Below are 15,654 nucleotides of genomic sequence, written 5' to 3' on the forward strand. Positions count from 1 at the left end.
TCCCGCGCATAGGTCTGGCACTCTGTGTGTTGGTGGTTAATTACGTTGGTCTGCGGTTTGTGCATCTTAAGATCGCATTTAAAAGACAGGCTGAGGGTTTGGGGAGTCACCGGTGATATTTTTGGTTCTAGGGAGTGATTCTACTACAATGGTGAGCTGTCTTCACATCTTAGCTCAGACACTTGACACAAGGTAAGTCTGCTCGGTGTTTTCCAGTAGTTTCTTAAGACTCCCTCTCCAACCCTCTCTTCGCTGAGAAGACACATTGCTGCTCTGAAGGAGCTGGGGAGGGGAGGGGAGGGGAGGGCAGACAGGAGGGAGATGAATCTTCCCCTGACATTAGCACTCTTCATCTCTCTGCTCACGTGATGGAGAGCCACTGTCATGACATGTACTGCACGCTAAAAGCTGAGCATTTGATCAATTCTTGTCTTCCCTTCCTGAGAAATTCATCTTTCAGAAGATAAAATATGTAATAGCGTAAAGTGCCATTTTGTCCCTCATTCTCCACACAAAAAAGGAAAAGCGAGCTGCCTGATGGGTGGCAGGTCCATAAGCATCCTGGGAGAGGGGGACCATAATGCTCTGAATCCCAAGCAGCTGAGGAGGGAGGGGTAGCCATGTGTGATTAAAAGATCAGAGACAAAGATGGGTTTGAACCCATGGCCTGAAGATCTTGCAGAAAAGATGGCTGAAAAGGGAAAGAAGTCTTAACACATGTATGTGTAAGTTGTGGTAATATAAACATAACTGATCTGATGAGAGGAGGAAGAGAAGGAGTGACAAGGACAGACAGGGAGCTTTCTTGAACACACTCGTCAAGCAGAGCCCCTGTCACAGTTGGGAGGAGGACACGCTTCCCAAAACTGTATACAGAAGAGAGAAACCAGCTGAAGGACTGGCCACAAGATGAAAATCTACTACAAACTACGAATGGTTACCAAAAACATGTTAAGGATAATTAAAGGGATTTGAGGGGCCTAAACCCATAAAACAAGAAACAAACATGGTGGTATTAGGACAGCACAAATCCGTAGCATCAGGCCAAGGCACCCCAAGGGATTCAGATCCCTTGCAGCTGGGAAGAGGAATCTTTACTCCCAGGAGCATGTGGACAGTTTTGGGAGAGAATCCCCTGCCTTCTTTCTTTTAAAAACATAGGTCGGCATGTTTGATAATCATTCCTGACAAAACCCAAATCTAGAAAGTTACAAAGATAGCTCATGATTCCTTACAGACTAGGAGCAAGCCTCACTGACTTCATTTCTTTGTTTTTATTTTTCTGGTTGGTTGATTATCTTGAAAATGCTGTAGATACAAAGCATCTGTCCTTGAAGCAAGCCTGTCATAATCTTGTGAATAAGATGTCGAAATATGGAAAATAATAGTTGAGTTGTAAGCTTTGTCCCAATTCCAAGTTTTATAAAATAGTTTTAAGGGGAGGCTAATCTCCATTCCCACAGGGCACATTTCTATAGTTTTTGTTTTTGTTTTCCAGCAGTCTGATGAAGCTGTCTGGTTTTCCTGTTTTGTTTTGTTTAAATTTTTATATTCTTTTTTTTTTAATTAACATATAATGTATTATTTGTTTTAGTGGTACAGGTCTGTGTATCATCAGTGTTACACAATTCACAGCACTCACCATAGCACATACCCTCCCCCCAAAAGCTCTCTGTTTTAAAGGGGGCTTTCTGTCCCTCTTACCTCCCCTTCTCCAAGCTAAGACATCCCTGCAAGCTAATGGAAATCTAAACTTTAGTTGACGTCTTTGTTCTAAGAGGTCCTGCATCATGGGAGAGCTAATATTTCCAGCTACTCCTTATAAAAGTAGCTTATCCCCTAATTAACTCTAAGAAAACCTCACCTCTCTTTCCTTTTAGTTAGATATTTACGGAAGAATATAGCCAGCTGAGACACTATATTGATAAGGGATGACTAAAATCATTCATTCTAAACCCTCCCCTGTATTTCCCAAAGAGTGGAGCGCTAATGCCATCCAACAGAGAACACCATCCCGTTGTCCGCCCCCCTTGGGATTGTGTGATCCAGGTGATTCCCTAGATGCTAACTGTTTTCTCCGCTTCTGACTCAGTGTTTTTAGTTGACTGGAGTGATGAATGTCTGCCTGGATTAAACTGCAAGTCACCAGCTTCAAGAAGGGGGTTTAGGCCAAAGGTTTAGATTATGATTATGCTTCTGGTCTTGAACATCATTTGCTTACAGGACTGTCATGAAGTCAGGCTCAGAGCTGGTCAAGGCCGGGTTACGAGCATTCTTTGAAAATGCTGCAGAAGACTTAGAGAAGACTTCGGAAAACCTGAAGCTGGGGAAGTTTACCCATTCCAGAACGCAGATTAAAGGCGTGTCTCAGAATATTAACTATACCACTGTGGCTCTGCTCCCTATCCTGACGTCCATCTTTGAGCATGTTGCTCAGCATCAGTTCGGGGTGGATTTACTCTGTGAGTCCTATTACTGTCTACCGTGGACTTCTGTGCACAGAGGGCCCCAGATCAGAAGCATGTGACTCATTCACTTGAGTTGGCCTTGAAAATAGAACAGAGAGATAATTATTCCATACTTCTTAGGTTTAAAGATGAAGTAATAAATACTTAGAGGAGCAGAAATCCTCCAATTTGAGTATATAATATTTCATCTTTCCCCCACAATTATTCAGGACCAGAATTTTCCACCCACTGGCTTAGCTGTCAGCCATTGTGCTCCCACTTAATTTGAAAAAGTTATCTGAGTAATCCAGCAGGGGATATAGGTTCACTCCCAGGGTTTTTCAGATACCACTTTCCCTGTTAAGAAGCCCTAATTTATTCATTGGATACCATGAGCAAATGAAAGCCACGAACCTTTCATTATCTGAGCCTTCAAAAGAAGACCGTAGTTAGTTGGTTTTATTTCACTTTCCATTTAGTACCACATACAGCCACTTAGTGCAAGTATTTTGCCACCGAGCTCAATTTCACACTTTAAATCTTGGCACGTGATTTAATTCAGTTTAACCAACTGTTGATAGTTGATGCTGTGACTTCTATATCCCTGAACAACTGAAAATCAGTTATTTCCTTGGAGGTGGTCAAAGGGATGGGAGAACATGCGAACTCATTATTTCACATCATAGAAAGAATGCCCTTCCTTGTTGAAAACCTAAAAATTAAATTAGTTCTCCTTATGTTCAATTAGTCCCTACCTTATTCTGAGTTCCAGACATTGAAGGGGCATGTAGGGGCATGTAGCCGATTGATTCAACTCTGTAGATCCCCAAGTGGAACATCCCCTTCCCTCAGGAAACCTGACACAATCATGATATAATTTGTTTCTTGAAAAATGTCCGTCAGAGAACTTGGGACAGGTGGACATGAGAAATTTTGGTCTATCTCTAAAGAGATAGGGACATTCAACATATCTTCCCAGGAAATTAACAAAAGACTCATTCAAACCTCAGATTTCTTGCATTCTTCCTTTCAGAGAAAGGAAGTACTACTATGCATAAAACTTAACCTTTGTGGCTCCCTCTGTTGGGGGAAAAAAAAATCCCATATGGATCTCATCGGTCAAATGATTTCTTTCCCTGAGAAACGATGAGATTCACATCAAAAACCAGCAAAGCAACAGAGATGTCTCAGTGGAGGGTGTTCTCCTGTCAATGGGTTGTCCCCCAGTTCAGTAAGCAGCATCTGGGGAGAAGGGGACTGTATTGCGGGGGGCCAGTGCGGGGTGCATGTGCACGCACTCTCTGTAGCTCCTGGGTGGTGCCAGCGCTTGTTTTCTGTTGGCGGACCCTCTCCTTGTGCCTGAGGTGAAGCGTTGGGATTGAAGCATGATAATGACTGCTCTTCTTTGTTCTTTCCAGTAGGCGATGTGCAGATTTCATGCTACCACATACTGTGCAGCCTCTACTCCCTTGGGACTGGAAAGAATATCTACGTTGAAAGGTAATTAGTGAACAAAGGAGGCTTACACGTGCAAGGCTTAGAAAAATGTTGCTTACCATCTTTCAGCACTTAACAACATCTTTTCAGTACAGCAAAGTCAAAATGCTCACTGAAATGGGGTGGTGATTTTGAGCCTAGGTTATTAAATGTTTATGGCAATATTAAAATGTAGTGAAGCTAGTGCGATTTATGACTTCTGTGGAACTATGTTGAAAAGAAAACCACAGGGGGCGCCTGGGTTAAAGCCTCTGCCTTCGGCTCAGGTCATGATCCCAGGGTCCGGGGATCGAGCCCCACATCGGGCTCTCTGCTCAGCAGGGAGCCTGCTTCCTCTTCTCTCTCTGCCTGCTTCTTCCTCTCTCTCTGCCTGCTTCTCTGCCTACTTGTGATCTCTGTCTGTTAAATAAATAAAATCTTTAAAAAAAAAAAAAAAACCACAGGCCCTAACTGGCATTACTTGGGCCAGGCCAAGTCACCAAAAGCAGGGCTTAATACCTAATCTCTTGGCAGTTTCATTTAGTTCGTTTTTCAAGATTTTATTTATATATTTGAGAGAGCGCATGAGAGTACAAGAGAGAGCATGAGCAAGCGGGAGGGGCAGAGACAGAGAGAGAAGCAGACTCCCTGCTCAGCAGGGAGCCCCATGTGGGGCTCAAACCCAGGACCCTGATCCCAGGATTATGAGCTGAGCCAAAGGCAGGTGCCCCCAGGTGCCCCCCTAATTGCAGTTTCAACCTCCTGCAGAAATCTAAATCTTAACTGGTAAGTCAGGAGTTTTCTAATAGGTGCCAATGATGTAATCTGTCACAAAGGCCCTCTCCATCCCCTAAAGGAAGATGAGGTCATCTGCAGGATAAGACCTCCAACTCTTCCCCTTAAGGGAAAGCTACCTAGCCTGGAAAAACCTTTTTTTTTTTCCCCCTTAGCTTATAACTTTGTTGCCCTATTGTTCCTATAAAAACTTTCCATTTTGTACCATCTCCTCCAAGTACCCTGGTACTTGCTAGATGGGATGTTGCCAGATTCATGAATCACCTAAACACCATGAGATCTTCAGACTCACTCAGTTGAATTTTATTTTTTAACAGATAGCTGGTAAATGTATGTGATTGGAGAAGGAATACTGTATAGCCAAGCTAAATCATGTGCTAATGACAAGAAAACGCTGACAAAATGTCTGTTTCTTCAAAATCACAGCTTCCAGATAGCTTCCAGAGTCCCTGTGGTTAAAGCTTGCTGAAAAGCTCAAGGGACATGAGGCTGTTACTTTAGTGTTTAATGAGTTTCTATGTGATACAGTACTGGACCTTTGCCATTCTCAGCTGTCAGATTAGCTATAGTTCGCTGGTGTTTGTTTTTTTTTTTTTCTAAACTTAGTTTATTTTTTCAGTGTTCCAAGATTCATTGTTTATGCACCACACCCAGTGCTCCATGCAATACATGCCCTCCATAATACCCACCACCAGGCTCACCTAACCCCCACCCTCTCCCCTCCAAAACCCTCAGTATGTTTCTGAGTCCACAGTCTCTCATGGTTCTTCTCCCCCTCTGATTTCCCCCAACTTACTTCTCCCCTCCTTCTCCCAATATCTTCCGTGTTATTCCTTATGCTCCACAAGTAAGTGAAACCATATGATAATTGATTCTCTCTGCTTGACTTATTTCACTCAGCATAATCTCCTCCAGTCCCATCCATGTTGATACAAAAGTTGGGTATTCATACTTTCTGATGGAGGCGTAATACTCCATTGTATATATGGACCATATCTTCTGATCCATTCGTCTGTTGAAGTGCATCTTGGCTCTTTCCACAATTTGGCGACTGTAACCATTGCTGCTATGAACATTGGGTTACAGATGGCCCTTCTTTTCACTACATCTGTATCTTTGGGGTAAATACCCAGTAGTGCAATTGCAGGGTCATAGGGTACCTCTATTTTTAATTTTTTAAGGAATCTCCACACTGTTTTCCAAAGTGGCTACACTAATTTGCATTCCCACCAACAGTGTAAGAGGGTTCCCCTTTCTCCACATCCTCTCCAACTGTCAGATTAGCTATAGTTTTAAACAAGTGCACATTTTGGTAGCAGAAATGCAATTCAGAAATCTTGAATCTGAATAAGTTGATCCAATTCCCAAAGGAAACCACTATTAACAATTTTGTATATGTCATTCCAGATATTTTCTACACATGTACATTTGTATACATGTGGGATCATAATATCCATATTGCTTTGCAAATTTGTCCTGTTGGATGAAGTTAAAAACTGAATTCCTTTATCATTCTACTCCAGCTTTTAGATTTGTTATTTAGATAAAATAATTATTACCTTTCTACTTTAATAAGGTAAGCAAGTTTAGTACACTTTTATTCCGTTCTACATCTCCTTTTTTGCTATATAGTTTCTTAAAATGGGGACACCTGAGTGGCTCAGTTGGTTGAGCATCCAGCTACCGATTTTGCCTCAGGTCATGATCTCAGAGTTGTGGGACTGAGCCCTGCATTGGGCTTTGCACTGGGTGTGGAGCCTGCTTAAGATTCTCTCTCCCTCTCTCTCTCTGCCCTTTCCCCCCAAGTCCTCCCCCATTCACACACATACACACGTGTGCATGCCCTCGCTCTCTCTTTCTCTCTCTCTCTCTAAAATAATAATTTCTGGGGTGCCTGGGTAGCTCAGTGTGTTAAAGCCTCTGTCTTCGGCTCGGGTCATGATCTCAGGGTCCTGGGATCGAGCCCCGCATCGGGCTCTCTGCTCAGTGGGGAGCCTGCTTCCTCCTCTCTCTCTCTGCCTGCCTCTCTGCCTACTTGTGATCTCTGTCAAATAAATAAATAAAATCTTCAAGAAATAATAATAATAATAATTTCTTATAACATTTACATTCTATTCTAGGACCAACATTTTCTGAGTTGTTTACCTTAGTTTGTATTGTAAGGATTCAGCAAATAGCCAATCCTTTTAAACCATGACTTTCCCATTCCAAATTTTTTATTTTGATTTGTGTCTTGGATGGCCAGATTCATCATTAAGTACTTGTTTCTGTAAGAGTTCTTAGATACTCTTGAATCCTTGCATATTTTGGAATATTCCCCCTTGACTTTTGAACAATTTCTGTGGTATAAAATCCTCGGGTCATAATTTTTTTTCCCCCGCAGAAGCATATATAGACTTTGCTTCTTTGTGTTCTGACAATGCCCCAGGCCAGGTGATTTACTGACTTATACATGACTTTGCAGTGGGAGGGGAGAAGCTGGCTGTTCATTGGATTCCTTCTTCAGTCTTGAAGCTCATTAAATTCTGTAATATGTTCCAGGATGTGCTTATTCTGTATCAGCCCTCTCTGCTTCTCCTCAGAACTTAATATGCCCCCTCAGTGTTCAGAATTGAGTATTCCATTTTTTACAAATCTTTCACTTTATTATGTTATTGTGGAGTTTTTTTCCCCTACTGTTATTTAGGGAGAGTTTGTATTTGTTGGCTTTTCCTTAACCTTCCACATTTCTCCCTTTCTCCCAACTAACTTTTAGCTACCTGATCTTTCCTATTTGGGGTTTATAAGGTATTTCTCAAACTTTCTCCATGTTCCTGACTCTCTTTAGTTTCTTTATTTTCTGTGAATGTATTGAAACAAATTTTTATTTTTCCCTGGATAATTCTCCCTCAGAACCATGTTTCTCAACTATTTCTTGTTCATTAGCTACATTGCTAGTTCTCAAGAATGGAAAGGAGCATTATGCACACGTGTGTGTGTGTGTGTGTGTGTGTGTGTGTGTTGAAGGAGTGTATAGGGAAGAAACATCATCCAGTTTCATATCTGACAAGCTGGCTCAGGACTCCCTCACTCTACCCACAGTGCCTTTAGTTCTAGGGTGCATCCACCTCTAGCCTTTGGTGTCTCCCCCAACAAAAGTAAGCAAGTGGCCCAGATGAGAGGTCACAGGTAAAATTTTTAGCACATCCTAAAAACATAGGGCTTTTATATAGTCAATTAAAGTAGGTTTATGCCAGGTACCTGGGTGGTGGCTCAGTCAGTTAAGCGTCTCTCTACAGTTCAGGTCATGATCTCAGGGATCATGACCTGGGATCCCGTCCCACATTGGGCTCCCTGTTTGGTGGGGAGTCTGCTTCTCCCTCTCTCTCTCTCTCTCCCCACCTGCTGTTCCCCCTGCTTGTGTGCTCGCTCTCTGTCAAATGAATAAATTAATAAAATATTAAATAATAAAATTTTTTAAAAATAATAAGTAAAGTAGGTTTATTCCATCCAGTAGAAGACTTGGGTCAGCAGCTACAGGACAGGTCACTTCTCACTCTTCTACTCTACCTCCCCTCCAGTGGCTTCTCCAGGCTCAGAGTCCAGGTCACTTGAATGGAGGAGGCACGTACACTTCTTCCCTATTCTGTCCTGCCTGCCTCTCCGCAATATGAACCTGATCCTGCATCCCCAGCTGGTCTCCCAGCCCCACCTCCACCCTTCATTGTTTCAAGCACAAGTTCATATTCTGGGCTCCTCAGAATCCCCTCATTTACTTCCAGAGATGACTACACTCTGCTTTTAGCCCAGAAAGTATGTTTCAGTTTCAGTGTCCCCACTTGGTTAGGTCCATACTTTGTGGCTTGGTGTTATCACACATTTTCTCATTTCAGCAAAGATCCCAATATCTTCCCAATTTTTCCCCCATTTCTTGTGCACGTTAGGGAGGAAACTTCAAATGCACCATTTCTCTGCCACCTTTTGCTAAAGTTTCCTTGGCTAACAAATGTCTGCAGGATTGTAAGGGAACTGCTAAATATTTGGTTTCTAGCTACATCTTGTGTGTGCACTGTGGGTGGGAGAGATTCCAAACACCCCAGTGATAGGGTTGACGGTAAAGAGAAGGAAGTCACTGAAACAAAACAGACTTTTCTTTTGGAATATGTTCCAATTGAGACAACACTGAGGTCACTGACAGAGTTTTCAACAAATTTTCAGCAAAGGGTAAAAGCTCTTATGCATTTAACCACTGAGAATACTTGCCTTCTTTGATGTAGAGATACTTTAATCATAGCATTTGAGGTTGGTCAAGAAGTGAAACTTGGAAAATGATTTAAGCTTCAACGCTTCATTTTATTTCAAATGAAAACTGTTTCTCCCCTTCACACCGTAGAGATATTTATTCCTTCCAACCCTGCCCCCTTTGACCGATCATTTCTGACCAAACATTGCACACCTTCCCTAAACCTCTGAGGTGACTTGTACTGCTGGTCTAGAGCTGTGGCCTGCCTCCCCTTTCTGCCCCTCTGCTACATAGTACTTCCTCTCCTTGGCATCCTTTAGAATATACGTGAAGGAACTCTCAAAATTGCAAAGCACCAGATACGTACAAGACATACATCTTACTACTGTGATGCCTTCCTCTGTCTGGATCCCTAACAATAGACATTTGAGAAGCTAGATCTGGATCAATGAAATAAAATCAAGAGATGGGCAAGGAGAGCCTGCCACTTATCAAATTAGAAAGTAACAAAAATTGAAGTACAAATCGCACCCTCTTTAATCTGTCACTGTTGACCAAGTTTTACCATGTGAAAAATACTGTATATGCTAGGCAGTAAGAACTGAAAAGAGAGTTCCATATCCAGGAAACAACTGTTCAAGCAGACGGTTTGGTTGCTCAAGCTGTTTCAGTGGCCCTCGTTCTGCTCAGTGCATACCCACACTGCCCCATGGGGGGCGCTAATGACCAGAGAAGCATCCTAACTGCAGGCCTTTTGCTCAGTGCCTCTAGGAGCCTGGGGGCCAAGGTCATTGGCAGACTACTGGGTTTTACTTTTACAGAACTTTTCTCAGCAAAACCAGGAGCACTGTTGCTTATCCCTTTTGGCCAAATGGCTAATTAACATCACTGTGCGCCCTGGACTAGAAAACGCTCTGCTGTGAGCTGGTTGAGACTCAGATTTGTCAGTAATTAATATCAGAGAACATGGGGAGTGCATGCCCCCAGGGCAGCACAACACTGCAAAACTGGCTTTTGCCCCCACAGGTTTCCTTTGCGTCAGACTAACTTTCTAGAAATCCACCTCTGTGAGATCAGGACTTTAATTTGATGAGAGAAAGAGAAAAGAGAAGAATGGGTCAAGTTATCACCGAGGCCACTCAGGCCCCCCTATTTCCAAGGTTCGTCTTGCTGGGCCAAGTTGAGTTTGCCTCAGATTTGACCTTAGCCCCTTTCATCCTGATTTTCACCCAGATTTTCTTTCATCTGTGCTCTCCCTATGGCATTTCCTTCACCTTCACAGCTTAGCTCCTTCTTTCCTCCTCCCAGAAATGCAAGACTGAGGAAATAAAATCTCTCCTCAATGGCCACTGTGGTTGGTTGAAACAGGCTTGCTCAGAAGGGAGGCCGTGGTGCCGAAGGTCCCCACAGAGAAGCCCACGCCTCACTCCCTTGCCGTCCAGCAGCAGTGCATCCTGCAGCTGGACACACACGACACAGAGGACTGTTCTGTCTGAGGGCTGCTGCTCACGCCAGAGCAGACCCGGGTGGGGAATCTCAGTCCCACCTTCAGTGCAAGGATAAGGCTGTGCCATCACCTAAGAAGTGATTGCTTGATTGCTGGAGGCTGATTTTAAAGCTCTCTGCTCAAATACTTCACAGCTAAGCAAACTGTCAGCTAGTCCCTTAAAAAGTTGAGCCTAAGAAGATAGAAGATGAGTATTAAAACCACATATATTAATTGTCCTTTAAATAAATCAAAAGGTGACTTTTTTCCTAGGTTTGGTGACAAAAGATGGGGGGAGGGGGATGGATTCCAAGACAGTTTTCCGCTCGCTCATTCACCCGTCCTTCTCCCTCCGGTCTGGCAAACTCCTCTTGCCTCTCAGCAGTTCTTAGACCCTTGGAGCTTCTGATTCTTCCCCAGATAGTCATACCAACTTATTTTCTCAGGACCAATTAAGATCACATTTTTAAGCCAATTCAAGTGTGTCTCTTTCTCTGCTATAATGAAGTTGCCCATTGATCCTAATTCTTGTAATTAGACCATAAATATGTTATCTTATCGCATTGCTTCAGTGTTCTAAGGAGAAAGCTTTTTACTTTCTGGAAGACAAAGGCTACTGGTCAGAGTCTGGCTTATTTCTCAGGAGGCAGTGGGTCCCCTAGCCACCCCCCTCCCCACCCCGTAGTAAATACTTGTTATACACATCCAGAGACCCTACACTTTTGACATGCTGCCTTCTTGGTGCTGTTGGAATTGTTGGCTGTTATCACAGTGAAGGGCAATTAACACAGCTTTCAGTTCAGGTTTTGGTTGGGGGAGCTAAGGGAACCCTGAGGGCTAAATGCCTTTTTGTTTCCATAGAACAGCGGTAGGCATGTAAGCATTTGCTCCTGGCTCCAAATGTGCCCTCTCTAGCTGGCAGTTTTCCCCATGATGGTTCCATAACATCCCCCAAGATGCAGCCTGACACCCTCAGCTCCCAAGGACTGTGTAGTGGGCTTCATGCACACAACATCAGCACTCATTCTGATTGGTCAGACACAAAAGAAGGTGAACAAGATGTTTGAACACTGTAAGCCCCATCCACTTCTTAATTATAGACCTATCGTTAGCATTTTCCACTATCTTTGTATCGTGGTCTCACAAAGGACTCATGGTATTAGTTTAAAGACATTTTCCTCCTTATTTGGGAACTGACATCACCTGTGTAACTCACCTAACAGGTGTGTAGTCTGACAGTGATCAAATGCCAGATCAAATTGACAGAACAAAGATATGATGACAGAAAAACAGATGGCTCTGGTCTCTCATTCATCAGAAAGCAATAGATGTCAGCACCCATACAGGGCCCTTCCAGCCCACACTGTCACTGTGTGACTCACCAGCAGGAAGGATCTGCTGAAATAGCCAGTACAACTCCAAGGCTAAACCCAGGTCCAGGAGGGGGAGGCACTGTCTCAGTACCCAGCTCTGCTTTGACCAGCGTGTGGCCGGTTCCATTACTTATGTTTGCTGACTTGGCTAGCAGGCAAGCAAGCAGAAGTTCTTCCAGTTGGAGAACTAGAAATCTGAACAAGAAATCCTAAGCATGTTTTTCTTGTTTGGTTGCTCATTTCCCAGAAAGACCGAGACCCAGAGCTTTATACATGATGGACACTCAAATATTTGTGTAGAATATTTGTGAGAAGTAACAGGTACTAGAGGTCCTTCCTCTAAATCAAGCAATGTGCTTCAGGATGTGTTGTTTCTCTTGCAAGGCAGGTCTTTTATTTTGTGCCTTCTTGGTGCTTTGGGCCTATTATCTCCTGTTCCCACTGGCTGACACCAGCTCCATCCAAAGCAGGGAATAGACACAGATTACACAGATTTCAAAACATTTTGAGAACAGAGAAGGGGTCAAATTCAATTTGGATGACAGCAAAACTTCTCAGAAATGCTGCAAGAGAAGAACAGAGCTATAAAGTGTATTATTATATTGCCTTAACCAGGTTTAAAAACCAGGGTCCCTGTGGAAAGACCATTGTATGCCACTGGTCAATGTTGTGGGAAAAGATGGGGAAGGGAGAAGTGCTTGTAATCTTGCTGAGCCCAGGATCCCAGGATGTCCAGTAAAGTAATCCATGGGGAGATGGCCTGGAACATTTTAGGAAAGAGGCCTGGTCCACCATGCATGGGGCCAGCATGTGGTGACACCACTTCTAAATGGACTTCTTTGTTTCTAGGCAACGTCCTGCCCTTGGAGAATGTCTGGCCTCACTGGCAGCTGCCATCCCAGTGGCGTTCCTGGAGCCCACGCTTAATCGCTACAATCCACTCTCAGTCTTCAACACCAAAACCCCCAGGGAGAGGTCTAGTAAGTATCTTCCCTCAGAGGTCACCAACCCATGTGTTGAGAGGAGAGCAGTGAGGAAGGAAGGTCACCCAGGCAGGGAAGAGCAGCCTTGCAGCACTTTTGGTTTATATACTCTGAGAGGGGCCAGCAGGTCAAATCTAGGGTCCATGTTCTATGTCTCCATATTACTGGAAAAATGGACACAGGCAAGTTCTTTGTTATCACTAGACATTGGGACTTTGGGCCTCTTCTGTACAATGAGACAGTGTGGTTGATTTCTAAATCCCTTCTATCCTAAACACTTAGGCTCTATAGTCTGCCCTGGGCCTTAAGTCCCCTTCTGCATGTGGGGACATGACTTCTTTATTAGTCCTCTCCAGAGTGTCATCATAAGGGGCACATGGGCACTAGTAACCTAATTGTACTTTCTAAGTCCAGGGAGTGACTGTGTTTCCAAGCATGATAACCATATGTGGCCTATCATTTTAAAAAATAAAACATAGAAAAACACCAACCTCTTATACTGTTGGTGGGAATGCAAGTTGGTGCAGCTACTCTGGAAAACAGTATGGAGATTCCTCAAGACATTAAAAATAGAGCTACCCTATGACCCAGCAATTGCACTACTAGATATTTACCCCAAAGATACAGATGTAGTGAAAAGAAGGCCATATGCACCCCAATGTTCATAGCAACAGTGTCCACAATAGCCAAACTGTGGAAGGGCCCAGATGCCCTTAAACAGACGAATAGATTAAGAAGGTGTGGTTCATATATACAATGGAATATTACTCACCCATCAGAAAGGATGAATACCTACCATTTACATTGACCTCGGTGGAACTAGAGGTTATTGGGCTAAGTGAACTAAGTCAATCAGAGAAAGACAATTGTCATGTGATTTCACTCATATTTGGAGTACAAGAAATAGTGCAGAGGATCATAGGCGAAGAGGGAAAACTGAATGGGAGGAACTCAGAGAGAGAGACAAACCATGAAAGATTCTGGACTCTGGGGAACAAATTGAGGTTTACAGAAGGGAGTGGGGTGGGGGGATGTGGTAACCAGGGGTGATGGACATTAAGGAGGGCATGTGATGCAATGAGCACTGGGTGTTATACACAACTAATGAGTCATTGAACGATATCTCAGAAATTAATGACGTACTATATGTTGGCTAATTGAATTTAAATTTTAAAAGGTGGGAAAAAAAACCACCAGAAAGGATTGAAATTATATAAGAAAGAGAAGTTAACAGGAGTATTAACATAATAATTTTTGGAACAGCAGTAGGCAGACTATAGCTATGGGCCTAATCTGGGCTGCTGCCTATTTTTGTAAATAGTGTTTTATTGGAATATGGTCTCACTTACTCATTTACATGTTGTCTGTGACTGCTTCAGCACTACATAGGAGAGGAAAAGTAATTCTCTCTCTTCATTGTTGTTGGCTGAGACCCCCTTCACCCAATGAAACATTAATAGGAGAAAAAAATATAATTATATACACTTGAGTACTTACAGGAGCTCACCAAGATACGAGACTCAAGGGTGAGTCTCTCCTATGTGGATAAATTGTGATCCTACTGGAAGTCAATGGAATAGAACAGAGGAGCTTCAAACAAGGGAGCTTGAATCATGCTTGGACTCCAACTAGAAGGAACTATAATGATTTGATGTAACATGAAGCAGAAATCACTATACCATGGGACTAATCAAAATTAAGGAAGAAAAAACTACACTAAATCATTTCAAACCAGAACCTGTTCTATTCAGAACCAATATTCTCTGAAAATATTGATAGACACTAATAGTACATGTTACTGTCTATCAATATTTTCAGAGAATATTGGTTCTTAATATTGATTAGTCCCATGGTGTGGTAATTTTTGGCACACTCCTCTGTCACCTTCTTTTCTCCATGTAAGAATGTAGAGCGCTAAACCACAGTGGCTTTATTCCCACCTGCTTCTCCTTATTTCAGATAAAGAAGCACATTGCCCCCAGAAATGCTGACCAGGACAATTTAGACAAGGCTACTTAATGAAGTTCTGGTCCCAATTGCGAATAAATACAGTGGAGACTAGTGTTCTCAAAGTTAGTCAGGAAAGAGACATTGCCCAGCTGCTTCAGCTTGCCAGAGTCTCCTGTGACTTCTCTAAGTTAAATTCCCACCCCCTCTCAGCTGCCCCTCACCCTTTCTCCCCTAGCAGAAATATATCTCTAACCTTGTTTTTCTCTGCCCTTTCCTGATACCGAATGAGTCACATCTTGCCACTCACACGGGAGCTGAGCAACTTAGCAGGCTCTGGTTGAGAAAGAGCTGTGACATCCGTAGACATAGGCCAGCCCAAATGTTGCTCCACAGCTCCAAAGGGACGTGGGCCCAATCATGACAGTGCTAGATATTTATCCATTTATTCTGCTCCGGCTGTGATTGAGGAGATCGTGTCTCTGTCTGACCAGTGTGTAGAGCTGTGCCTTGGGAAATGGACCTCCTCTGCTCTTGAGCTCATAGATGTACAATAGCAGGCAGAATGAGGACTTGAGAAAGATGGGGGAAGCCCTAGATGAGCTTTGGGAAGGAAGGGCATGACACTGTCCCATTATTCTTCTCAAGGGCTATTGGAAATATGTTCCTTCTTACTTTATGTACTTTACCTTTATTTAACAAGACATATCCATAAATGAAAAATAAGTATCAATCATTGCATACTCCACAGGGAAGAAAAGAGAGAAGAATGCGATTAGAGACGACATAGTTTTTCATCCATCAGTGACACACTGTGGGGTGTGCCCAAGTCCCCTGAGCCCATGGTTTCCATCATTCATTTAATGAACAGAGGGAGCGCTGACCATGTATGTGGCTCTTGAAAAGTAGAGTTTACATGAATATG

At 43.1% G+C, this 15,654-nt stretch overlaps 1 protein-coding gene across 1 annotated transcript in view; it reads left to right on the plus strand.

Moving 5' to 3' along the window:
• RYR3 (ryanodine receptor 3) overlaps nucleotides 1-15,654 on the plus strand; it is a 499,651-nt gene that overhangs the window by 415,010 nt on the left and 68,987 nt on the right. The window contains exons 62-65 of the mRNA XM_032856920.1: nucleotides 132-192; nucleotides 2,224-2,462; nucleotides 3,866-3,947; nucleotides 12,649-12,779. Coding sequence (XP_032712811.1) covers nucleotides 132-192; nucleotides 2,224-2,462; nucleotides 3,866-3,947; nucleotides 12,649-12,779 — 513 coding nt within the window. The remainder of the gene's footprint in view (nucleotides 1-131; nucleotides 193-2,223; nucleotides 2,463-3,865; nucleotides 3,948-12,648; nucleotides 12,780-15,654) is intronic.

This window comes from Lontra canadensis, unplaced genomic scaffold (assembly GCF_010015895.1).
Source record: "Lontra canadensis isolate GAN:19392208 unplaced genomic scaffold, GSC_riverotter_1.0 scaffold12, whole genome shotgun sequence".
NCBI classification, from domain to species: Eukaryota; Metazoa; Chordata; class Mammalia; order Carnivora; family Mustelidae; genus Lontra; species Lontra canadensis.